Here is a 27,051-nt window from a genome sequence, read left to right on the forward strand (position 1 = left end):
TGGCAGTAAAATAATGCCTTTATTTGTAACAAGCCAAGCTCATGATTTTTGACATTACTTGGAAGCCTTCCTGATAATGAATGGCCAGGTTGTTTAAAAAAAGAGAGGAATTGAATCTGTGTTTCTGGGGAAATATCTGGTGTGGAGCTCTGTGTGCAGTTTGTGTCAGTCATAAAATGACAACAGAGGAAATGGTTGCTGAATGATCAGGTTAGGACTATGTCTTGTGCAAAAGTCTTAGGACAGGTTTTTGTGGAGGCATTCTGGGACAATGCATGATTGGGGTTTGTACAGTCTAGCTGGAAGTTGTCTAAATCTAACCAGAATTTACAGGCCAGACAACAACAACAAAACTTTGGTAAGCTTTATATTAGCAGTGAATTACTGTTTATGTTAGTAGACATGAAACTGAACTGTGTAGTGCAACCTAGTCATTTGAACTGTATGTTGTTCTTATGCACGTTCATAATGTTAAGACCTCACAGGCCTAGATCCAGAAAACTCTCCTGTTGGAAAAAGTGATGAGCAACCATCACATGACTGGGTCCGAATGTCAAATGGGTGTTTCTCAACAAGAGTAGTCAGTGGCAACACTTAGCTCTCTTGGTCTCTCTCTTCACTTCTTTTGTTCTGTGCACCAGATCGCCACCAGAGGAGGCCAGCTGTGTACACCCCAACTATACAGCAGGCACTGTGAATTATAAGCTATGAAAGAGTAATGAAAATACGAGCATCCCTTATACCAAGTCAAACCGTGGATCCTTCTAAGAGAGCACTGTCCACTCTGGCTAGCAGTAGCTCTTAGGAAGAGGCCCTTTTAAAAGAGGATTAGACAAATTCATGGAGGACAAGGCTACCCTGGTGGGTATTTTCTACCTCCACAGTCAGAGGCAGTATTTTGAACACCAGTTGTTGGAAACGGCAAGAGGGGACAATTCTGTTGCCTTTGGGCTTTCCCATATTGCAACTGATGATGAGCTGGCCTGATCCAGCAGGCTCTTCTTATGTTCTTTCTCAGGCCTGGTACTCAGTACCTTTTTTTCTAGAGATGCTTGGGATATTCTGCACACAAAGCATGTGCTTTACTGCTGATCTGTGGCTCTTCTCTTTTAGAGGCCATGGAGAAGGAATGCTGACTCTCCAACGTAGAGGATCCACTGTGGGTGAGCAATTTCCCCAATGCCATGCAACTTTTCCCTCAAAATGTTCCCTGGTTCTTCCATTTGGGGGCCATTTTGAGTGAGGGGCACAGGGACGAAGCTACGACGTAGGCAGTTATCTGGGACTAAACAAGGAGGAAAGTATTTGCTGCCTAAGTGGCTGGGAAGGCTCTAAGCTTATACAGATTTGAAATAGTGTAATAACGAGCACTACGTAGCATTTGCTGTGTGCTCGTAGGAAACTGGGCTTGTTATTTGCTTCTAGGCTTTGGGAGTCAGCGGGGGGCAGGGAGGCAATAGTGTGTGAAGGCTGTACATCTGAAGTCACTTTAAGAAATAGGAAAGAGCTATTTCCCATTCAGAAAATCAGGTGATGCAGATTTAGGCTTCACTTGTGATGTTTGCCCCATTCTTTAGTGCTTCCTCTTCAATTCCCAGAGGGACTGCTTCGGGGCCACCATTCATCTCTTCTGCTCCCGTGGCGTTTCCTTCTGCAGTTACTGTCCTTACGGGTCCATCGTCCTTCTTTTGCCCTTCAATCTTTTTCCTTGCTTTCTCCTCTTTTGCAAGCATTCTGTAGTTGTAGTAATTCATAATGAAGAGGAATAGCCCAGCCAGCACCATCACTGCCCCACACTTGATGAACATGTATTTGTAGTCCCCAAACATGTCGATGAGAGTTCCTGCGAAGGGAGAAAGAAAAAGGGCTGTCAATCAACCAAAAAGGAACCTTAACAGGATTAATCATTACTTTTCAGCCTATTCAGCTGGATAAATAATCAATCAAACGTGTATTAAGTAGTACCTCCGGCCCAAAAAAACAAACAAATCAAAGGTTGACTAACTGTACAGTTTCACAGAGGGGAGCACTAAGCCTTGTACGTACTACACAACGATGTTTCTATGACCCAACAGGGCTCTGAACCCAAATTGCCAAAGTCTCAGAACCAAACTGGCCCCTGAGATCATCCTCTGAGGTCCTTCATCGTGTGCCTCCTCCATTAGAGGTACGGAGGGCGGCAACACGAGAACAGGGCTTTTCTGCAGTGGCCCCCATGTGCAAGTGTGTGGGTTTCCTCCCTCCCTCAACTAAGGGTTTAGTTAAAAGGCAGTGCCAGAGTTTTAAGGGAGGTTAGAGTTTAGTATGGCAGGAGTTAAGGAACAGAGTTACTTAGCAGTGGGTTGGAGAAAGAGTCAAAAAGCAGGATGCCAATGTCTGTTTTGAATCCAATGTTGTGGCTACAGTAGAAACCAGAACTACTTGTAATGCAATGCTGGAGATCCCTTCATTAGATTCAGGTTGTGTTTATGTGTAAATATATCATAAAGACATCACAGCCTCCTCTGTGCTTCATTGTCTAAAACAGTCAACCTTCTTATACCTGCGGCCCACCAATGCATCTTTCTTGATGGTAAAATTTCCTTACCGCCCACCAGTGCTTGAGGAGGATTCAGCTTGTGCTGTAGAACCCCCGACCGCCCAGTAGCGGAGCTTCATGCTCCAGCACCGGGGGGGTGGAGAGCAGGCGGGGGCAGGGCTGATGCGTGTCCTGGGGGCATGGCGCCCAGCACGGGCAGGGGGTAAGCCATGATGGCACCCCACCGGGACTGCACTGCTGGGAGCGGTGCGCTCCCCCTGCACTCCTCTTCCTCCGCCAGTGCTACCGCCCACCTAGAATCCTGAAACGCCCACTATGGGCAGTAGGGACCAGCTTGACAACCGCTGGTCTAAAAGGAAACACAGGCCCTGGGTTAAAGCGCACCTGCAACCCCTGGAATTTTGCGCCTCTTGAAGATCAGGGTAGTGTGTAACAATACTTTCTTTTGCCTGTCCTAAATTTTCCATTCCGGCTTCACTGGATGACCATGGGTTTCAGTATTACGAGAGAGTGAGGAAAATGTCTCTCTATCCACTTTCTCCACAACTTGCATAATTTTATATACTTCTATCATGTCCCCTCTTGTTTGCTGTCTGCCCCCCACCTAGCCGGAGGCTAATTGCAGTAATTCTCACTTTCTGCTAATCAGAATGACCTAGAGGTCTGCTAAATACATTTCACCAAGCGCTTTAATGAGGAGAGTACTGGAGAATTCAGCAGTAGAAGAGTCTCACCCTGTTCCCCCCTTTGAGAGTAAGGCAATGTCATAAAGCACACCAGGAACAATTTACTTAGTTCATTAAAGCAAAACGCAGTGGTAGGTTATTAAATGCCAAAGAACCAATCAATGCGCTGCTTATTAAAATGGAGGAAACAATGCTGCAAAACTCATATTGCAAACTATTACACAGCAGTTTCTGGCCTCATTACCAAGCTTTAGCAATTAGCTTAATCTGCTTCATAAAATTGTATATAACTTGGGAAATGGCTGCTTTAAAACGAAATCCAAGTTATCCTGAATGGAATAAAGTTTCCCCTCAAAAGGAAGGTAATGTGCAGGTGTTCTTCCATGCAAAGGACAAAAAGGGAAGAAGTGAATTGCTCATCGAGGTAATAAAACAAAACAAAAAAGGGGCCTGCATTTTTGTAAATCTTTTGAATTACACTATCGGAGGTCCATTTGCCTGGCAATGCTTTTGGGGTAGCATAAGTTACAATATTACCCACTAAGCAGTTGCATTTTAATGGTTATATCTTCTAACCCACCATCTATCTAGGTAGGAAATGGTCCAAAGCCATTTCAGTCCCACTGTAATCCATAGGGATAAAGTAAATTTAAATGCAAGTGGAGCTGTTCTGTTAATTTGTGAATGCAAACCACAGAATCCAACACAAACCCTGTGCAGTGAGAGGATGGCACTGATCCTATATATTACTGAGCCTACCATATTTGGTCATTTATGTCCTTGTTGAAATACTCTCTTTAGTCCAGCACTGAGACAAAAAAAAAAGTTTAGAGGCAACTTTTATCCTATAACTATGCAAAGATTTATATCTAGCTAAATTATCCCAAGGTCTGCAAAAGACTGCTGCTCTCATAAGTGTGTAGAATACTGTAACAGTTCCCCAAAACATTTACTAAGATCAACCACTTGCAATTTACTACCACCCTGGTACATCACATCCATTTCTCTTCCCTCTTAGTTCAATTCGTTTCTCTTTTCATCTTAGCGCAACTTGCACTGGTGCTGCAGTAAGTACCCAGTGGGAAAGTGCTGGGTTGGATCAGCCCCTCCCTCTTGCCAGGCCTTGGCAATGCATACCAGACCAGCCCCTTCATTGATTAGAATGGATTTATTATGGGCTGACTTTGCATCTTACAGCAATGGAACCAAGCAGGAGAGCTGGCTGTTGCAACAACTCAAATTTCATTCATGAGAAGCGGCACCATTTATGTCAGGGTGTAATTAAACAGTAGAGCTGAATGCCGCCTAGATGCATTCCTATGAGGCAGATAAATAAATCTTAGCACTAATCAATGCGCTGCAGTTAAAATGCCAGCAAATACCACGTACTTGGTGTGCACGTGCCAAGTTAATATCACAAGTCACCACCAAAAGCTTATCCACAAGGCTGTTCCCTAGGGGTACCACCATTTTGGAATTATAGCTCTAGCAATTATCTGGGAACATGGCCTCATACGATAGTTGCAGAACACAACAAGTGTTAACAGGAATGGCACCTACTAATGAAATGATGCTTGCATTGTAATAAAACTGAAACCCACTGTCACTGAATCTGTGGATGGTTAAAGGGATTTTATTCTGAAAGTTACATGAATATTGCATCTAATTTCCCCCTTTCAAAAGTTTTGTCATATTGACACAACTCCTGCAGAGATTTCTTGTAGAGAGCAGATTTTGCTATCAGAGGGTTTCTGTTGTTGTTTGAAGTTAATAAGCTTTTGATTGAACAGTTATACCTCTGAAGAACAAAAAGCAGGGATTATACAATAAAAACATGTGTGGATTCCAGCACTTGCAACCAGCTCCTCCACCCACCCACCCCCAGCTCTGGAAGGTTTCGTATTTGTTTAGAACTGTTTACTGAAGAGAGGCCTGTGTAGCTTCCTGTGTAATTGACCATATAAACCCCTGTTGCCCAACCTGAATTCTTGGTATGACAGAGGGAGAGAAACGTGGCTAGAATTCACATGTCCGCTCAGAAATAAGTGTTACTAAATTTAAAAGGTCTTAATTCCTAAAAGCAAACATATAAAGATAACAACAATGTGTCACTCTTCAAATTCTAATCTATTATCTACTCAGTTTGCCAGCAGAGGAACCTAAGGTCTTGCAAGGCTACATCTCAGCAGTGGAGTTACATCTTAGCTTGCAAATACCTTACATTTAAGCAGCAGAGATTTCACTATGTTCATCTGAATTTGTTTGAAGAAGAAACTTTGATTTGGCACTTCAGCTCCGCAAGACCCATTTCAAATAGTTTGCAGGGGAACTGAACTTTCTAGCTGTGCTGCGTTTTCAACCAGGGAACAGAGCTCATGGTGGCCAGCCATCTTATATCTGTTGCCATTCAAGCTGCAATCTTACCTGGGAGCATGTCCCATTGAAACTGCATTGCAGGAAAACTCAAGGAAGGAGGGTTTGGTCCAGCAAAAGGAAGAAATGGTGGGTCAACATTTGAAGTGGTGGAGCGCACCTTAAAACCTGATTTCCCCTACTCAAAGTCAAAGAATTCACAGATCTGTTCCCAACTGCAAACAGAAGAATGAGCAGAAGTATAGAAATATCCTTACCCCCAATAGGTGGCCCAAGTAAGATGGTGCAGCATTCCACTATAGTGACGAGTCCAACAGCACTTGTGAATCGGCTGGCGCCAACCAGGTCCATGAGAGTTTCAAACAGCATTGCACAAACCATACCGAAGGCCAGCCCGTAGAAGATGGAATACACTACCAGACCTGTATAGCCTGTTGCTAATGGGCACAGCAGATGGCATGTGCCATTAAAAGCAATGGAGAAGCTGAAGAAATACTGAATCTTTGGCCTGACCCACTTGCTGTTGGCAATGAGCCCCGTAGCTGGCCTAGCTATCATATCAACTATTGCCAGAATTGAAAGGAGGAAAGCTGCTGAATATTCATCAATCCCAAGGTGCTTTGCGTAAGGAGCCAAAAAAACAATAGGGGCAAAAAAGCCCAGAAACATCAGCACATTCCCTACCAAATAGATCAGGAAGCCCCTGTGCTTGAAAAGAGATAAATCAAGGAATTTGTTAAAGTTTTCGCAACAGTCTTTCTCCTCCTTCTCTTCATCTCCAGGGTCAGCCATTTCAGCTATGCCCATATCAAGCTGTTCTTTAGCTAAAGTCTCTTTTGCTTGTTTATTTGTTTGCCTCTCAGAGGGGCCAGCTGGTGCGCCAATGGGCCTGAAGAGGGCTCCAGCCACACAGCAGTTCAGTAGTATCGCCCCAAGAATGAAAAAGCTCCCCCTCCACCCAAAGTTGTCGAAAAGGAGCTGGTTCAAGGGAGCAAGCGTACAAAGCATGACAGGGCTTCCTGCCATGGCGAGGCCGTTGGCTATTGGACGTCTCTTCAGGAAGTACTTTCCAATGATGATCACGGAAGGCTGGAGGTTGAGGGCAAGGCCCAGTCCTGTAACAGAGACAGAGACAGAATTAATTCAGAAGGCAAAATGTGCTCCAGCACAGCAGGGACTGACCATGTGCCCCAGAGGGGTAGCCATGTTGTCCTTTCAGCATCAAAGACAACAAAGGAGCCTCATGCCCCCTTGCGACTAGATTTATTGTAGCATGATGAATGAGGTATTGTTCTCAGTGGGGAAGTGTATACCTACACACACAAGCTAGAGAGGGAAATGATAAACTCTGGGGTCAAATGGCAATGAAATGCAAAAAGAGCTGTCTGTGACAATTCGATTAAAGCTTAAATGTATGCAGAATAAGCACAAATGATCATTCACACCAGCAGTAATTACTGATAATACAATCAAGCTAGAGCAGCCATGTTAATTAACATCTGTAATAGGATAGGAAATCGTACTTCTGGATATGTTCTAATCCAGCAGTCCTGTGCTGGGATCTAGCTTTTTAATTCCTTGGTTGCAGAAGAAGAGCTTAGGTGATATGAGCTTTTGCAGACAACCGTCTTCTTCATCAAAAGATGAAGTGAAATGAGAAAGAAAAGCTAGGAAACCTTTAAAATTTCAGCTCCTGAAGAGACTGTGGTCACTAGACCAGCCGTTCTCAGCCTTGGGTCCTCAGATGTTGTTGGACTACAACTCCCATCATCCCTGACCACTGGTTCTGCTAGCTAGGGCTGATGAGAGTTGTAGTCCAACCACATCTGTGGACCCAAGGCTGAAAAAGTTGCACAAGATTGTGTATCTTTCTTAGTTTTATATAAGTTGAACTCTCTTGCCATCCCCCAAAGAATCCTGGAAATGGTAGTTCGCTGTGCATGCTGAAACAAAACAAACAATTGTCCACTCAGCATGAGATCTGAAATCTGGATTCTAAGCTTTTTCTTTGTTTTTTAAAAAAGCTTGGTAGGAGTAAAAAGATTTCCTGTATGCCAATGAATTCTCCAACTACTCTCAAGATTCCATCCACAAACTAGATTCAGAGCAAGCCTATGCACAGAATAATGTTGAAGGAAAATCTCTTTAAGAAAACTCGGAATTTTGCAATCATGGCAGCAGCAAAAGATACCACATATGCCATATATGCAGATGGTAATTTTACAGTGGAATGTTTGTGTTTTATAAGTACACACACAAAGTATTTCCTCGCGCTGTTAGAAACTATGACTCATGTGTGAGTTGAAGGGGATCAACAGCCATCTTTGTTTCCTTCAACCTGCCCATAATTTTTTTTTATTTTAAAATTAAAGCCAGGCTGATAAGTTGAGTATAGGAAAGAAAAAAGACCCTCAAAATTCAGATGCAGTAAAAGAATTTAGTATACCAAGTAATGTAATGTGTTATGTTTAAACTCTAAAGAGCCAGTGTGGTGTAGTGGTTAAGAACAGTGGACTCGTAATCTGGTGAACCGGGTTCACGTCTCCACTCCTCCACATGCAGCTGCTGGGTGACCTTGGGCCTAGTCACAATTCTCTGAAGTCTCTCGGCCTCACTCACCTCACAGAGTGTTTGTTGTGGGGGAGGAAGGGAAAGGAGATTGTTAGCTGCTTTGAGACTCCTTAGGGTAGTGATAAAGCGGGGCATCAAATCCAGACTCCTCTTCCTCCTCCTCCTCCTCTAAACAGATTATTTTGCTCTTGGTCAGTCAGAAGGCAGAACAAGGAATAGGGATTCAGCCTGTGCTGAATAGGGTAGCACTATCCCTGAAGACACGCACTAGCAGTTTGGCTGTGCTCCTGAACTCAGCCCCAAGCATGGATGTCTGCAGCAGCCAGAAGTGCATTTTCAGGGTTAAAACCAGTGTGCCAGCTGCACCCATTCCTTCAGATGTCCGATTTAGCAACAGTGGCACACACCTTAATTACATCCCATTTGGATTGCTGTAACGTGCTCTAGGTGGGGCTGCCTTTGAAAAGTGCTCAGAAACTGCAACTGGTTCAAAGAGCTGCAGCCAGGTTGCCAACTAGGGCTGGCTATAGCGAGCATATGTTACAGCAGTTCCATTGGCTACCAGTCTATTTGAATTGCTGGTGATGACCTATAAAGCCCTATAAGGCCCAAGGTATCGAAAAGACCATATTCCCTCATACAAATCTGCCCAGGTTCTGAGATCCACAGGAGAGGCTCTTCTCTCGGTCCCACCACGCTCACATTTGTTTATTTGGAGTACAATTCCCATTAGCCCATTCCAGCATGGCTATGCTGGCTGGGGGTGGCAGGAGCTGTAGTCCCAAAATGTCCAGAGAAGGAAGAGGAGGAGTTTGGATTTGATATCCCGCTTTATCACTACCCAAAGGAGTCTCAAAGCAGCTAACAATCTCCTTTCCCTTCCTCCCCCACAACAAACACTCTGTGAGGTGAGTGGGGCTGAGAGACTTCAGAGAAGTGTGACTTCTCACCCAGCAGCTGCATGTGGAGAAGCGGGGACGCAAACCCGGTTCACCAGATTACGAGTCTACCCCTCTTAACCACTACACCCCACTGGCTCTCAGAGTGCACCACATTGGTGAGGATTAAATATCCTCATTAGACATCTGCAGTGTCCATTATTATAAGGAAAGTAAAGAAAGGTTTCATTATTACCTGTGATAAGCCCAGCACATAAGTACAGTTGAAAAATGCTTGTGCAGAAGGATGCAGAAACCATCCCTATGCTACATAGCAAGCCTCCCAATATGACCACCGGTCGGCTACCGTAGCGGTTCACCAAAATGCTGCTGATGGGACCTAAAAAATAAATAAAATCAAAGTAGGAAAATGAATCCCCAAATCAAACATTTATGGGGGGAAATATACTTTCAAAGGTAAACTGGTTAAAGTCGTTCAAAGTATTCAATAATGCTCAGGTTATTAGCAAGAGCATGGCTGCTGCATGGTGCTTTTTGCAGGGGCATAGTATGATCATTCATGACATTCAACCGCTATACATCAGATGCCTCGTGGTCTCCTCCCATCTGCAAACCAGAAGGACAATCTATGTGGGTGAAAATATGCTATCAGTGCAAGGTTCTTCCATGTCATGTTGCACTCATATATCCTAGCCCTTTCGTTGTTGCCCCCTCCATGAAGAACAAACCATACATGAAAAAACTCTATAGTCATGCCCAGGTTCTTCCATAGGTTCCTGGCAGAAAGCACGATGTCCCCCCCCCCCAATTTTTGGGTAACACCATATCACCCGGGAATTTAATGCAAGGCATTTTTTAAAAAAGCATCCTTCAGTGAACATGATCTCGGTGTCGCAACAACTGTAGCAAAGTGACATTAGAGCTACCGCAACGAAATAGGAAAGCAAAGTTGTTTTGTGAAAATGAAAACGTGATTTCGAACACGGGAGGAGCGGCTGTGTTAACCTGCCGCAACGAAAAACAGGGACGATCCTTGTGGAACTTACAAGGTCTAACGAAAGGAGTCTGGCATGAGATCAGAACCTACTTCACCAAATGCTCACAGCCTATTATCGCAGTTGGCAGATTATCCATATTAGCTATAGCTATGGAGAAAGAGGGAAAATAGAAAGAGGGAAGCCAAAGGGCCATGGAACGCAGGAGGTCCCATAGGTCTGTGACATTTCCATGCAAGGTTCAAGTGTAAGTTAGTGAGATACGGTGGCCATGCACAACAGCAATAATTGGCACAGCTAGGAATATCACCAATTGCAGAAGTTGCAAACGCTTACTCAGCTTACACTGTATACATTTCAGCTTTGAACAGAAATGTCATTTCACATAATCTGCCAACTGAAATAGCGCATTTCATTCATTTGATGAAGCATGGCTCAAGCTGCTGGAAGATTATTCCACAAGTGCATCTATTAATCTCGAAAAGTGTCACAGGACTCTTTGCTGTTTATGACGCCTAACTGCCACTTTAGATAGCAGGGAGAGAGAGATCAAAAGAGTGGTTCATATCATCATAGCTGTGTGCAGGTTTAGGCCCTGATTCCATACTCCTTAATAAATAAAAAATAAAAAATGGGCGGCGGTCGTCCTTCATGCTAAGTGTCTTTTTTTCTTACTGTTAAACGGAAAGGGGGGGATTCATATATTTCTGTTTCTTAATTAGGAGAGTTAGGTGAAAATGAAGCTGGGAGAAACAGCTGGCAAGGATCTGGCACACTCATAAAGCTGCCATGTGCTTGTCTTGACCTTGCCGCAGAAGTGGCAGAAGCGTTGACAGATTCCCCTGAAAAGTTTTAGAGCTGAGGAAGTAGCCTCTGAGGTCTAGTCAACAGCTGCTGAAGGTTTTATCAATACGGCCTACAGCTTTCAAAAACTGGGCGGGGGGGGGCAGAGGGAGAAATGCCATCTGAGAACAATCAGTGGCATCAAGCAGCCTGCTGTCTGGTTCTTTCTAATGGGGGGGCAAAGGGAATACTCTGGCTCCTCATCACACCCCAAATCCACTAAAAACACTTGTTTGCATGCCTTCAAGAACTGGGTGTGGGACTGCAAGAAGATCGCCTAAGAATTGATGCTTTTGAATTATGGTGCTGGAGGAGACTCTTGAGAGTCCTATGGACTGCAAGAAGATCAGACCTATCCATTCTTAAGGAAATCAGCCCTGAGTGCTCACTGGAAGGACAGATCCTGAAGCTGAGGCTCCAATACTTTGGCCACCTCATGAGAAGAGAAGACTCCCTGGAAAAGATCCTGATGTTGGGAAAGATGGAGGACACAAGGAGAAGGGGACAGAGGACGAGATGGTTGGACAGTGTTCTCGAAGCTACCAAACTGGCCAAACTGTGGGAGGCAGTGGAAGACAGGAGTGCCTGGCGTGCTCTGGTCCATGGGGTCACGAAGAGTCGGACACGACTAAACGACTAAACAACAACAACAACAAATTCTGCAGACAGAAATAACCAAATGCACTGGCCTTCTTTTCAGGTCCCAGACTAAGTCAGCGAGACAACCGACTACTACACTCCTTCCTCTCAATGACCTTTTGAATTCTATGTATTCTATTAATCATCTGTCACAGGAGAAAAGGAATGAAAAAGTGAAGGGAGGCAAGGAAGCAAGCAAACAAAAACCCTGGCATGTTTTTTCCCCTCTTCTTCTTCTAGTGCTGGAATTAAATGCAGGACTCAGTTTGAGCCAGGGATTACCTGGAAGAGCCATAGCTCAATTGCAAAGCACATGATCTGTATGCAAAAGGTCCCAGATTTAGTCCTTAGCATATCCAAGGAGAGGGCCAGGGAAATACTCCTGTCAGGAGCCTGGAAGGGAGGAGGGAGGACTGATGCTTGTTGGTGTAAAAAGCACTGTGCTAAAATAACCGATGATGTGATTTGGGAAAAGACAGCTTCATACGTTGATAGCATGTGAAGCAATAATAATGGAAAGTCATTCTGTGCACAAGAATACATTTCCCACGCCACTGAGTAAACACAATCCATCTTCCAACACTTGAGATTAGCATTTCTTAGCATGGGTGTATGGCTTCCAGGCAGGTACTGTATATGCTTGGCACAGAAACTATTCCTTGCTCAGGTGCAATAATGTCAGCTGTTCAGTCCTGTATTGTGATCCTTTGTTCACTCATCTGAATCTATGCAGTTTCCCCTGCTGAAAATGCAACAGCAGCACCAACCTGTCCAGGGTATATAGGCAAAGTGCTACTGAGGCTTTGGGAGGAATCTATTCTACCTATTATTAAAAGCTTCCTTCTTGTGACTTCTACCATGGGACACAGAAACATGCTAATTACTAAATTACTTATTAAAACCACTTTGAGGGTTGTGGTTGTTGTTTTTGTATAATCAACTGGTACAGGGGTACCTCGGGTTACACACACTTCCGGTTACAGACTTTGCTAACCCAGAAATAGTACCTTGGGTTAAGAACTTTGCTTCAAGATGAGAACAGAAATTGTGCTCTGGTGGCGTGGCGGCAGCGGGAGGCCCCATTAGCTAAAGTGGTACCTCAGATTAAGAACAGTTTCAGGTTAAGAACAGACCTCCCGAACAAATCAAGTTCTTAACCCAAGGTATCACTGTATATAACTTTTATGAAAGAAAATAAATAAAATAATTAAGGGGCAATGGTGAGATCAATTTGTCAGTAACGCATCAGCCATGATGAAAACTGAGTTAATATTGCCAGAAATCACTAAGAATACATTGTGAGGGGTCATTGTCAAATGAGATTTACTGCTGAGTAGGTGCTGAAGAAGGTTCCTGGTTGTAGATCGTTGCTAGATTATTAAAGGATTTTTTTAAGGATGATTTATAGGATGATTTTTATATAGATAACTATGTACAGATATGATAGATTATTTTGTCCCTGGTGATGGGCATTTCCCTGTGTTCCACTTCATGGTGGGGAAAAAATGCCTCTGTACTAAAAGAGCCCTACTATGGATGCAAGCTACAGCTCAGTGGAATTAGTGCTGATTTGACCTACTGAGAAAGGTTTACAGCTGTATTCTGCAAACAAGTGAGCATGAAGAGCCTGGACTTAAACCAGTATAACCCTGTTTACCGATTGGGGAATTGCAGCTATAGCCTTCCTGCTTCAACCGCTGCATCATTAATGGACATTCATTTAGCATTGGAACCTAGCAAAGTGCTTTTTTGGTGCAATACTCCATTATTCATCGTTGGAAGAGTCTTGTTAAGGCTTCTTTGCAGGATCAGACATACGGGAGTAGCAACCTCTTAATTCGACATGACCTCTCATTTGTTTACACATTGAAGGGTGAGTTAATGTCTTAGCAGAAAGAGAATCCTTTTCAAGATCCCTTCCAAATGCTCTTGGCTCAACTCTCCTGGACCCCAGGATGAGTGATTATATTATAAATAATACCAGTGTGTCATTTCTGATAGACAAGAGGCAGAAAGAGTGCAGATTTGCCTGCAAAGGCAACTGACCTATGAACAACTCATGAGTGGTTGGAAAGGCTTGTTTCTATTGACAAACGTTGCTGATTCAGAATAGTAGGTTTTTTAAAAATTGCTAAGGTAGGTGATTATTATTCCCATCTAACAGATAATGAGCAGAGGCTAAGAAGTAGGGCATCGCCCAGTGCATTGTGTGTTATGCAAAACCTATGATTCTGTGGTCAAGGCAGCCCGCAGATCATCTGCACACCTTTTGCAGTAAGTCACCACAATTATTTTTAGTGTATTTTCAGATGAATGAATAGCACCAGCATTGACAAGTTAATGAGATACTGCCATTTCTTTGTCACTGACATAGAGTTAACTAATAACTGTGCCAGAAATAAAAGCTCGGGGTGGGGGAGGAAATGTTCCATGTTTTGAGTTTAGCAACTAGTTTGGGGTGCAAGTTTCTCTGGATGGGTGACTGAGATGACTAAAGGTTCTTTTACTTACTATAATGCCAACTCCAGCCTGCCATTAAGCAGGTGAACAACCTGGGTTGTTATCAACCGGAAAATATGAGCTTGTCTTTCAATGTCCAGAATTTGTTCTGGAACATATGAAGCGGCCTTAGATCATGTCAGACTAATTGTCTGCCTAGCTGACGGCAGCTCTCCAAAATGTCAAGCAGCCTGCTGTCTGCTCACCACCACTTGCAAACTGGGCCCTTTAAACTGCCAAAGATCGGACTTGAGTTCTTCTGCATGCAAAATATACACTCCCGCTAACATTTGTTTATAAGGGTGTTTATAAACCACCAACTCATAATGAAAATATTGTGGCAGCGTACACCAGAAATACAATAAAAACATCATAGAATGATAAAACACAGGCATGAATGGCTTGAACAACTAGAATAAGGTCTGGAAGGTGCAATCTCATTATAGCACTTCTATGAGATCACTCAGGTTCCTGCATTTTTACACCACTTGTTTTAAATAGTGCCCATGATGTTAAAAGCGGTCCACCTCCAGACATGAGTGTAGCCAAGGGGAAGGCATATCAATACAAATCTGAGGTTCTGCCCCCTAAAAAAAATCCTGGCTACGCTCATGCCTCCAGATTGTTTCTGTCAGTCTCCAACCTTTAACTGAATAGATGTGTCTTTGCCTTAAAGAAATCAGGGTCTCCGCTGAATCCAGTAACAGCATGCTAGGTAAAAATTAGTGGCAGCGCTGACCAGGGATAAAGTTAATTAATAGTGAGAAGTGCAAGCTCTGATGGAGCTTGCACATTTGTGCACAAACTGATCTCCTGCTTCAAATGCAAGAGCACATGAGCAGTCTTCAATAAATTCTTAACTCCAAAATTGTCACCACTGTTCTCATTCTCCCAGCTTAACCTCAGAAGCTCTGCTTAACCCACTGCCTCAAGGCAACAAAAAGATCCCATGGGGAGGTGAGCTGGTTCAGGTGCAGGGGACTGGAGGCGGGGTTTAAATAATAATGTAGAATATCAAGTGCTATTTTTTTGTGGAGGCGGAATTAACAGCCTCAAAGCAGCTGCATATCTTACTACGGAATACAGAATATACAATATAAAAAGAAGTTTTAAAAATACACCATTCTCCTACGTCAGTGTTGTGTGTCCTGGGGCCAGATGATTTCCAGTGGAGTCAAAATCAGTCACAATATTTTTGTGCTAGGCCTCAACAGGCTGAAGCTCAACAGCAGTCAAGTCCATGGTCTATATACCTGCTATGGGCCAAGCCCATACTACTAAAGAAGACCAAGTATTAGCACAAAGCAAACCAGCATGATGAGAACCACGGGCACTAAACAAGCAGAGACACAGCAGTGAACACCGTCCCTAGTGCCAACCCTACTTAGAAGACAGTTGTTTGATCTGGTCTATGAGCGGCTCATGTGTGGGGAGCAAGAAGCCTGAGAGGAAGGCAGTGGCGTAGCGTGGGTTGTCAGCACCCGGGGCAAGGCAAATAATTTGCGCCCCCAAACCCGTGGATTTGCGCCCCCTACCCCTAACCCCCAGATGTTGCGCCCGGTGCGGCCAGCCCCCCCTGCACCCCCCACGCTACGCCACTGGAGGAAGGAAAGGTTTAGAGGAAGAAGGTGCACAACTGTGGGAAGAAGGAAAAAAGGATATGAACAGAGTCAGACTCCACTTGCTTGGGCCAGTTCCTGTTTTTTGCTATGCTCCTTAATAATTAACAGATACAATTTGGAGCTTTTCTCACTGGGCTTCTTAAAGAGAGAGTGAGAAACACCCCCTAGCTACAGCCCTGCATGATTGCAAAGAGTTAACCTTCCTCTCCACTGCTAGTTCATATTATATTTTAAGTCTATCACAGCTCTGTTATATTCCTGTCCAGCAACCTCGATAGCCACAATGAAAGGCAAAATTATGGTTTGTAGTACAGCGTCAAAACACAGGAACATTTCACCTGAATTGATAGTGAGTGCTATTGTTATTGTTAATCATAACTGTGTTAGGTAAGAAACTTACCTAAATGACATAATTTTTTTTTTTAAAAAAAAATCAGATTCCAGACACTACTGTTGCAAACCAAAACTTGGATTTGCATACAAAAGCAAAGGAAATGCAGTATTATAATAAAGCAAAAACGAAAAAACTATTATGTTTAAACATTTGTCTTTTAAAATTAAGGGTGCAATCCAACTTTTGCTTACAGAACTTCCTGTTGAAATTTCCTGTTCAAATCCCTAGACTGTCCAAGTATTTGACATGGGATTGAATTGTGTACTTAATGTGTGTTTGTCTGTGTGTTTTAAAAATATGTTTTCAGCTTTCAAATACAAATAAATGTACATATCAATTATAAGGGAATTAGGAATGCCCATATAATATTTTTTTTAGTACAGGCAGCAGAAATGTATACCTGGAGTAGCAAAATTCCAAATATGCATTAAATAAAACAAATGTGTCATTTTGATCTGCAAATATTCACTGTTTTGCCTTTAATGTCAGTGGAACTTGAAGCAGATCTCTGAATGCTAAGCTGAATCCTCAGACACATCTTTCAGTGGGCTAAAGAATGAGGTGCATTATTTTAATGCTTTATTTATGCCCCGGTTAGAATGGGCTTTCTGTACCTGCCACTGTAATTTATAGTAGCAGCTGAATAATAAAGCATAGTTATGAAGTTTTGGATGAAAATGCTCAAGGTCAGCTGTCAGCTTCCAGCTTCCTAGGTGGAGCAGAGTGACCTACAGCCCAATGTCTGAGAATATGTTCCTTGCTTGAGACTGAAAAACTCCAAAATTAAGTTTGCTTGGTTGACAGTGCAATCCTGAAAATGTCTGCTCAAAAGTAAACCTGATTTAGTTCATACAATCATAGAATGGTACGGTACGATACGATACGATACAATATCTTTATTGTCATTGTCCCTTGCGGAACAATGAAATTGAAAAACTACATAAAACTACATTAAAACTACTTAAAACTACATAAAACTACATAAAAACTACATAAAACATTCAAAAACCCCTAAAACTCTAAAACCCCATTTTAAAATACACTATACCACAGAGACCCCTTATGCTGTGTTTGGAACCAGAATTGCATTAACGGTGAAGTTGGAAGGGACCATAAGGTTCATCTGGTCCAGGTAAGTATGTACAGGATTGCAGAAGCTAGTTGTTTTTCCTTTACAGAACATTGTTCGCAAAGACGTTCCTTTGTTAGGGCAGAAGTACATGTTACAAGAAACACAGCAGCCCTGTGACTGACCTTTATTAAGCCTGCAGGAGAATCTTTGTGAATCTGGAAGAAGAATTCCTTTTTTACCATAGAGATTTGATACAGACTTAAGGAGAGCCTGCTAGATCAGGCTAGAGACCCATCTAGTCCAGCATCCTGTTCTCACATGCAGGAGCCAAGCACAACAGCACTCTACCTCTCTATGGTTTCCAGAAATTAGTATTCAGAAGGTTACTGACTAGAACAATGGAGGCAAAGTATAGCCATCAGTAGGCACTGGTAGCCTTATGAATGTCTCCAATGCTCTTCTAGATCTATCAAGTTCATAGTCATCCTGTGGGAGCAAATTCTGTAGCTTATGCACAGCATGAAGAAGTATTTTTGTACGTTTCTTGAACCTTTCAACATTTAGCTTCATTAGATGTCCACGAATTATACTGTCATGTGATACAGAGAAAAACTTTTCTCTATACACTTTCTCTACACCATTTATAATTTTATAAACTTCTATCATGCCACCTTTTAACTATACTAAAAAGTCCCAAACTTTCTCATAGGGGAGTTGCCCCATTCCCTTGATCATTCTGCTCTCTCTTTTCTGAATTTTCCCAACGCCACCATCTCCTTTTTGAGGTGAAATGACTCAGACAGGAGACGCTATTCCAAATGTGGTTGCACCATAGAGTTCTAAAATTTATGATAGTAACATTTTTTTAAATTTTCAACTGCTTTCCTAATGATCCCTAGTACAGGATCTGCCACATGCTGGGTTGACATCTTCCTCATCAAACCATCCACTATGACCCCAAGGTCTTGTTCCTCATCAGTCCCTGCCAGTTCAGACCCCATGAACTGGGATAGATCGGTATGAAAAGAAACTGAAAACCACTAGTTCCGTAAATTTCACTTTCTGGCAGTTGGAAGGTAACACTGGTCCCCTTTAACATGCCACCGCTTTAGCCAACAATGTCGCATGTTTGCAAATTGTTCTCTGAGACCACGAAGGCTAGGAACATAGCATTTAAAAGGGGGAAGAGACAAGCTGAAGAAAAACCCCTAGAGTGGAACAGTGGTGAACAGACTTTGTTTGTTTGTTTTTAATGCTCAACTTGTGATTAGTCCCATGATTTCAATAGAATTGTTCATGTGATGAAAGTTAAATGTATCTGGGAACTTCCTGAAACTTTCAGAGGTTCAACACAAGACTTGATATTGTTTAACAATGTTAATTATAGTGAATGGCTTCGATATAAAGTGCCCCACGTGCAAATGGAAAGCACTGCTGCTTGCACCTGGGGAGGTTGCCGACTCCTCTCCAGTTCCCCACACAGCATCACAACCATTGTGTGGAGCCCAAACAGACTTCAAAATGGCTTTTCATCAGAGTGAAGATTCCAGGCGGCATACAGAACACCATGCTTTTTTTAAAAGCTCCAGTGCCCTTAAATTCCTCCCTGATCTTATAGGTGAGCCCAATGAAGATGTTAACATTGCAGACTCCGGCTTACAAACTGGGAGCCAGGCTTCCTCCTCCCCAAGCGGATACAAATTTCTCAGCTTTCATCAAATGTAGCCACGGCTTAGGACTATATATCCTCAACAAAGCTCGCAATGGTTAACATTAGGTCCCCTAATGATTTGCACATCACTTCAAATGCTGCTTGTGAAAATAGCTTCAGGCAAATAGATTTGTTCTGCCTTGTTCGAAAACAAAGGCGGAGCAGATAGCACGCCATGCAAACAGTGACGTCCAATGGCAGAGTGCCTCTGTAATGAGGATCATGAAGAAGAAATGAAGGCAAGCACATCTATGCTATCTGCAAATGAAAGCTATTATTATCAGACCGAAAATCAGTTTCTCCTCCACCCAGCACAGCACTCAAAGACAAACCAGCATCAGCTGGCATAAATCAGGGCAAAATTGCATCACTCGCGTTATGGCACTTATTCACCATAGTTGTTTTTCTCCTGTATTATCTTACAACAATACATACAAATTCTTTTTTAAAAAAAAATGAGGAGCCTTGCTGAGAAAATATACCATAGCTGTGCATATTCATTTGTTTGCAGGTAGATATATAATGCCACATTATATGATGTTGAGGGAGGGGGAAACACAATGCCAAAAGCCAGAAGTCAGGCAGAAACTGTTGAACATTTCATGTGTATTTCAGGGAGCCAAGGAGAGGCAAACAGCAGTTCTCCATTTGCTCTGAATGAAATATCGAATCAAATGTTTAATTTTCAAAAATAGTCATTAGACTCTTGGTTGTTTTGGGACCTGTATTTGGTTATCATACCTAGATTAGTGAATTAGGCCTTGAAACCCCTGCACTGTGACTGGTTATTACTCAATGGCTTCAATATTTCCATGCTATAAGTAGGGGCAGACTTCTGTAATATTTCATAATACGGTGCACTGTGCAAAGCCAAAATTTGGTTCCCCCAAACGGATCTTCTCAATTTTGGGCCACTCGGCTCAGCACCCTGTGGAGGGAAACCGCCCGCACCGCCCGAAATACAGTGTTGCTATAAGAAGTGTCTAGAATTTGTGAAAGCTCTTTCTCTACAGTGAAGTGCTGTGTTGAATTTTTGTTGTGAAGGTTGTCATTTCAGGCATCTCAACAATGGCCATATGCCTACTTGCAGACATTGCTTCACTTCTTTGCTGTCCCTTCTTCAGGAAATGTATCCTGAATGGGGACACCATTGCTCCACATTGCATTACTTTCAATGGGCTGAGCATTCAGAAGTGCATCCCAAAGTAAGGGAGAATGGGCCCAGTTGTTTCGATAAAGCGTATGGGAACATCCTATTACCCATTCATCGCCTGTTCACCTTTTCTCTTAGAGAAAAACAAATGAACAGTGTGTGGGGTAATGACAATTTTCCTCCTTCTTTGTTTGTTTGTGTGCTCTCTCCCCCCTTTTTTTTCTTGTCCCCTCCCCAGGTGTTTCACCTCATTGGCCCCAAATGGCAAACACACTTAGAAAATGCCAGCAACAGCTTTCGTCCCCTAATCCTAATTGTCATGCAGGGGCAGGGCAATTTCTTTTGAGATCGCAGCTACCACCCCATCAAAAACCTCCCCCACATGACAACTGGTCTTTGAAAAAGCTTCCTTGTGGTCATTTTGGGGGGAAGTCACTGACTAAATGTTGTGCAAAATGTTGGAGCCTAAAGAGATGTAAGCAAGGGCCCACGTGATCTTGATTCCATAGCACACTAGCATAAACACTGACAACTGGGAAACGCTGGCCTGCGAGTGCTCCAGTTGGAGAACAGCCTTTACCAAAGGTGTCATGGGCTCTGAAGACACTCGAACTCAGGGCACAAGGGAGAAACGTGCTAAGACGCTTGGCAAATCCACACCGTGATCAACTCCCGCCCGGAAACCAATGTCCCCACTGTGGAAGGACGTGTGGATCCAGAATTGGCCTCCACAGTCACTTACGGACTCACTGTTAAAACCGTGTTTATGGAAGACAATCTTATTCAGTGATTGCCAAAGAAGAAGAAGAAGAAGCACGGTGCTCTGGAGGAAGCGAGTTGTGACTCCAGCTACTCTATTCAACATCATCAATCAAATTCCAGAAACCTTTACACACACCAAGAAGCCTCTACCAGTGCACTCACTGATTCCCTCTGCCTGCCCTGCCCTTTCCTGCTTAAAATGTGATCAGACCTAGGCAACAGGGGCAGGATTGTGGGTGGGGGAAGGACTGACAAAGAGAGTCACACACATAGAAATGTTGGTGCCCCTGGCCCAGCTGCTCTTTGCACTCTTGCTACAGCAGCATACCTGCACAGGGAAGCCTATTTTCAAGTGCAGATTCTGGTCACGGGTTCAGGGTCAATGTATCCAGGGTAAGAGGAAACACAAATAATCCATCCCCACTTTATATGTTCTACACACGCAATAACCCTCTGTGGATATAACTGCATCATCCTGGATTTCTGGCTTCAGCACAGATTGCTGCATAGAATTGGAACAATCTCTTTAATCAAACATTAACTCCACGGTGCCCTGTTGCATTACCAAGGTCTCTTAAATCTATATTAAAAAAAATAATTCTTAAAACAGCTGTTTTTAGGTTCCCTGTGCTTCATGTCATATTGTCCTTAAACAGAACTATAACAATTTCTGTTTATCTTGCAGTTTATTGTTGGATACTAGGTAGCACCTTTAAGAGGCCCGAAAGGGTGGCAGAAATAATGCATGTTGCAATAAAAATATTAAAAGGGGAAAAGTCACAAGAAAGTGAACTGAATTTGTTGCAACCCTGAAGAAAACACACTTTGAACAAGATGAAATGAGCTTTGTAGACACAGTCTTGCAATGACATACCAGCACACACAGCGCTATAGAAAAACATAACACAGGTATTTGGAGAAAACTCATTCTTGCTGGTGCAAGCAATTAAATACAATCATAAACACACCCTGCGCTCCAAGGTAATATCATTTTGTGGTAAGAGCCACATGGCAAATGAACAATCCCATTTTCTTTAGGTTTTCCAAAGGCCTAAAGAAGAAAAGTAAAATTTGAAATCTGGATTTTTCTAAACATGCTGAAAACCACCTTGCGCAACCGAGAAAATGGCTGCAGGTATTGCGATTCTTGAAATAAATTCAGAGCTTTATTAGCCAAAAATAATACTTTTCAAAAGAATACCTAACCCTTTCAATATTTTCAAAGGTAGGCAAGATGACATAGTAGTTAATTCGTGTAAGATTTTAGTGTTACAAAATGTTTTTTACAAAGCCTTCTCACTGTGTTTCTATGAAGTGGCATAGTATCAGTCCCATTTTTCAGATGAAGAACAGAGGCTGAAATGTATCTTGGGTACATTGAGACCACACCCTGGCCCTTGACACATATCAATGACATCAACTAATTAATTATTGCAAATTGAGAATTTTGCAGTTTTGCACAAGTGCAAAATCTATGCCCAAAACTACAGTGATTCTTTTGAGAGCACTATTGAAAAGGAACTCAATTAGGTACCAGTCCCGGACATCCTTGGTTATTGCTCAGAATGAAGAATGGGGATTCAGCCTGGGCTGGATAGGGTAACACTCCCCCTGTATACACAGGTTTGCAGTTTGGGCATGCTCCTGAACTCAGCCCTGAGCATGGATGGATGGCCAGGTCTCTGCAATGGCCAGGAGTGCATTTGCACAGCTAGCTGCATTCTTGGAGATGTCTGATTTGGCCACAGTGACATGCGCATTTGTTCCATTCCCCTATTAATGTAACGGGCTCTACACTTTGAAAAGCATTCAGAAACTTCAGCTGGCTCAAAGAGCAGCAGCCAGATTGCTGACCAGGGCTGGTTATAGGGAGCACATGACTCCCTCATTAGAACAGGCTACTGGTCTGTTTCCAGGCACAATTCAAAGTGCCTGGAACTTTGACCTATAAAGCCCTACACAGTTAAGGTCCATGCCATCTGAAAGACTGCACTCTCTTATTTGAACCTGCCCAGGTTTTGAGGTCTTCAGGAGACGCCCTTCTCTTGGTCCCACCACCCTCACAGTCAAGCTTGGTAGGGATGTCAGAAAGGGCCTTCGGACTTTGCAACACCCTCCCTAGAGAAGCCAGACTGGCTCCCTCCTTGTTCTCCATCCACCAGCAAGTGAAGACTATCTTGTTCCAGCAGGGAGATTGGCTGCTTTTAGTTAAAGGGGTGATGCCATGCTGTTTTTATTGTAATTATTTGTATGTTTTAAACAGATTTTATATACGTAGATAGTTTCAATTCTATCAATGTTTACTTGTTTTAAAATTATTGATTTGCCTGTGTTTTTAGCTGTGTTCTTTTTTATCTGTTAGCCACCTTGAGTCCCATCAGGGAAAAAAGCGAGGTATAAATAAATATATATATATAATAATAATAATTGCTCCTCCCCCCCCCTTTTTAACAGATAATTTTAACTTCACTGAATTTCTGCGTTATTTCATATTGTGAATCACTTTGTTATTGCTGCAATGAGAATCAGTACGTATTTAAAAATAAAATGAAATAATTAATACAAAGCACATTTGACCTCAGTAGTGCCTTGCAAACAATTCCTCTTCTTGCATTTCTATGAAACTGCTCTTCAGTACCTATTGTGTTATATTGCTCAACAACTTAATTTCCCCGGTTTTTATTACTGCATGGCCTTCAGTAAAGTTCAAAAACTTATCACCCCTACCAACACAGAATCCCATCTGATTATTTAAGGACAGCTCTGAATAATTTGACTATGATTATGTGGTTGTTTTCTATGTTTCTCAAAATATGTCCCAATGTGAAGAGTAACACAGGTTGATCATGAGTACTAGCATATTCACACACCAATTACGAGCATTTCCCCCCCTGAAGTAATTCCAACAGCTCCTTGTTCTCAGGTTAATGTGGAGTTGATCAACCTTCCATTCCCAAGTCAAATCAAAGCATTTTGTTCTGGTTTTACTCACCTCCGCCGTAGGTAGCAGCCAACATAATTGAAGACACCCATGCAATCTCACTGTATGATGTGCCAAAGAAATCTTGGATTTCTTTGAAGAAGATTGCTATGCCTTTGGGGAAAGCATATGAAAATCCAATGGATATGAATGCTCCAAAGACCACTGCCCATCCCCATCCTCCATCTGGAGGGGTATAGGCTTGGCTTGTGTCTGCTGGAAGTGGCATGTCAAGGTTAGGTTAATTCCCTGTAATTCCCTTTTTTTCTGGAAGCCCTGAAAAACAAAGTGCACACTCACAGTCTTTTATCAGATTCCCACATATAGTTAACTCAACTCTCACACGCATTATTACCCATTCTCCCTTCCTCATTCATCTTGGTATTATTATTATTATTATTATTATTATTATTATTATTATTATTATTATTATTAAATAAATCCTGTAGCTCCTTCAAGAGGCGCAACAGGTATTTCTGGAAATCTTATCTTAGGAAACGTTTACCTGCCTATGCTTGTCAGGCTTCTTTCACTGGAGTTTGTTGTCAAATATGGATGGGATGGGATCTCACTGTTACCTCTTTCCACGATACAGCCAACACCCACATAATCAAACTGATGATTATGTTTTCTAAGAAAATGAATTATTTATATGTGGGTTGATGTGTTACAATCTTGGTAATGTTATTGCTTTTTTAATGTTATTTACTCCCAAAGGAGCCCTGGGTGGCAAACACAAACAATAAAAAAAATTAAAATCTGCAATAGTTACAGACTGGGAAAGAAGCTTCTACAGTTGTACCTCAGATCTCAAACACCTTGGCTCCCGAACAAATCAGCTCCTGTACGATCAAATCCCAGAAGTGAATATTCTGATGAATATTTTCAGAAGCCAAATGTCCGGCATGGCTTCCAATTGGCTTCCGGCCTGCACTTTGGTTTTAAATGGTTCCGGGAGCTGAACAGACACCCAGAACGCATTCTGTTAGGGAACCAAGGTATGGCTGTATTTTAAAAGCTTGTAGGAAGAAGAAGGTCTTCAATACATGCTGGGGGGGCGGGACTTAGATGGTGCATGTCTAATATTTAATGGGAAGGAATCCCAAAGAGTAGATGCCTCAACACTAAAGGCCTAATTTATATATAGTGCAAAACAGAACTCCCGCTCTTGTTCTTATTATGTATTTGGTGTTCTGTTTTGTACTTTTATGCTGTGATCCACCCTGAGCCCTAAATGGGCTGAGTATCTTAAGGACTGCCTACCCTACTTTGAGGCTGTCCAACCATTAAGGACCTCATTGGGTTCTGGGTGCTTCCAACTGGGTAGCTAATGGAGAGAGGCACCTTTTCTATGATGGCACCTCATCTGTGGAAATCCATCTTTGTAAAATTTACTTGGTACCAGGTGTTGTTTTTTTTAAAGAAAATGTTATATACCTAGGGCTTTAATTGTGTTTTCTAAAATGAAGTTTCCTCTTCTTTTTAATCTGCTGAAGACTATTGTATTGGATGATTTAGAACTGGTTTTTGTATACCGTTATTGATTTTAAAAGAAACAGTAGCAAGCCACCTCAGTAGCAAGAACTGTAGCAAAGAAACAGTAGCAAGCTACCTACTGTTGGTAGGCAAGATATAAATATTTAAAGCAAATTTCAAGCTCTACTTTGAACTTAAGCTAATGGCAAAATCGTAGTTGATTTGAGTGCCTTCGGATTTCTTTTCTTTTGTTTGTACCCATAAAGCCCATAGAAGTTAATTCTAGATTCCTGCAGGCAACTTACTAGCTGGCTTCTTGCCTTTTCTATATGAGCATCAAGATTGTTGTTGTTTTTTTAAAAATCCCTTTACAGTAATTAACTTCAGAGGCGGTTATTACTTAAGACCAGAAGCCATGTTAAAACCAGTTCTTTGTCTCTAGGAACTCTTCTTGAACAAAGGTAGCTGACTAAAGCTGTAAACTGAGGCAGGAATCTGATACAATTTATTCAACTTTTCCCAAGTGTTGCTTCCACTGTTTTTTGTTTTCTCACACACTCATGGCATATGTCAACCAAAGGAAGGCCTCATATGATTTTATTCTACTAAATACATTAAGCCAACCATGTTATTTCTGGCCCTGTGTCCTGAGCTGCCATTGTTTGGGAAGGAGACCAATACACAAATCTTCTCCGCAAGGAATGCAGATGCATACAGAAAATACCTTGCACAGCACATTTACGTAGGACGTGGTCCCTTCACATGTGAATTAATATGTACAAAATGCATGTGTGCGATTTCTCTGTATTTTAGACTTGTGTGAGGCAGCGTGCAGATTGCACAGTTAAAGCACACACATATTACCGTGCTGCATCTCACAGAATAGGCAAGCTGCACATCACTGTGCTTTCATACCTCAGAAAAACTGCCCCAAATGGCCTAATATGTCCTTTTGTGGTGTTGATGTAGAATATACACAAAGAGAGGATATACACAATTCAGGCAGGGGAAGCCAGTGGCCTCCTTTAACATGTGACTGCCCTTAACATGAAGTGTGCATACTGTCAATTTAAGCTCAAAGTTATCTATATCTTGCAGGAATGCTGGGCAGTAAATGAGTCACACCGCTGGCCATCAAAGGGGCAACTGAATTTTCAAATTCACGCTGGGGGGCTGAGGGGGGCCTTGTACGCGTCTGCGCAGGATTCCTGCTTCTACACGCACCGGGCCAGCAACAGCTGCTACGTATAAATGCAAAAATAATAATTTCTCAAGCTTCCCCGATATCCGAGGAGGATAAATAGCGCGCGCGCGACGCCCTCCCCACCAGGCTCACGAAAGCAGACACGCTGGCATACGGCGCGCGCGCAGCACCGTCCACGACGCACGCCTCGAAGTTGCCCTCTTTGCTACCCAAACTCCCGAAGAAGTTTGGCGCGCTTTCTCCGTCCGGGGCTCAGCGCCTTCGCCTGGGGCGGCGCTGCTCTTCTTACCTTCTGCTCCCTCCGGGTCGCCTGGTGTCAGCGCCCGAGTACACGCGGCGCCTCGGAGCAGCCTGGCGGGAGGGAAGCGAGGAGGAGCCAGGGCGGGAAGCCACGGGGAGGCGTGGTGCCCGTGTTTGGGGGGGGGGGGGAGCGGGTCTTCCCCGGAATGGCGCCTCGGAGCGAAAGCCTGGCTTCGGGGTCGCGCGCAGCCTCGGCCCCTTTTCCTCGCTCGCTCGGGCGGGATTCCTGTCAGAGCATAAACCTGAGCGGGGATCCCGAACCTGCCTGTGGAAGTGGCTCGCCGTGGCTTCCAGCGCTGCCCTTTGGCCTCGAGAGGAAAAGTACAGAAAGGG

At 43.0% G+C, this 27,051-nt stretch overlaps 1 protein-coding gene across 1 annotated transcript; it reads right to left on the reverse strand.

The window, feature by feature from the left end:
* LOC309364781 (monocarboxylate transporter 2-like) lies at positions 1 to 26,805 on the reverse strand. Its single transcript, XM_081902684.1, has 5 exons — positions 26,708 to 26,805; positions 23,751 to 24,014; positions 9,304 to 9,447; positions 5,856 to 6,713; positions 1 to 1,843 (listed from the first exon to the last, which is right to left on the reverse strand). The coding sequence occupies exons 2-5, from the start codon at positions 23,965 to 23,967 to the stop codon at positions 1,542 to 1,544; spliced, it is 1,521 nt and encodes a 506-aa protein (XP_081758810.1). The 5' UTR covers positions 23,968 to 24,014; positions 26,708 to 26,805; the 3' UTR covers positions 1 to 1,541.
* Positions 26,806 to 27,051: the final 246 nt, after the last annotated feature.

The sequence above is a fragment of the Podarcis melisellensis genome (genome assembly GCF_964234715.1).
Source record: "Podarcis melisellensis genome assembly, chromosome: 2".
Classification (NCBI taxonomy): Eukaryota; Metazoa; Chordata; class Lepidosauria; order Squamata; family Lacertidae; genus Podarcis; species Podarcis melisellensis.

What these genes read in the sequence shown, in the direction of transcription:
- LOC309364781 (XM_081902684.1), bottom strand. Translation starts at nt 23,967, where the DNA reads ATGCCACTTCCAGCAGACACAAGCCAAGCCTATACCCCTCCAGATGGA. An exon ending in GGCTGCTACCTACGGCGGAG is followed by an intron (nt 9,448 to 23,750) that starts GTGAGTAAAACC and finishes TTTATTTTTTAG; the next exon opens with GTCCCATCAGCAGCATTTTG. An exon ending in ACTTGGGCCACCTATTGGGG is followed by an intron (nt 1,844 to 5,855) that starts GTAAGGATATTT and finishes CTCCCTTCGCAG; the next exon opens with GAACTCTCATCGACATGTTT.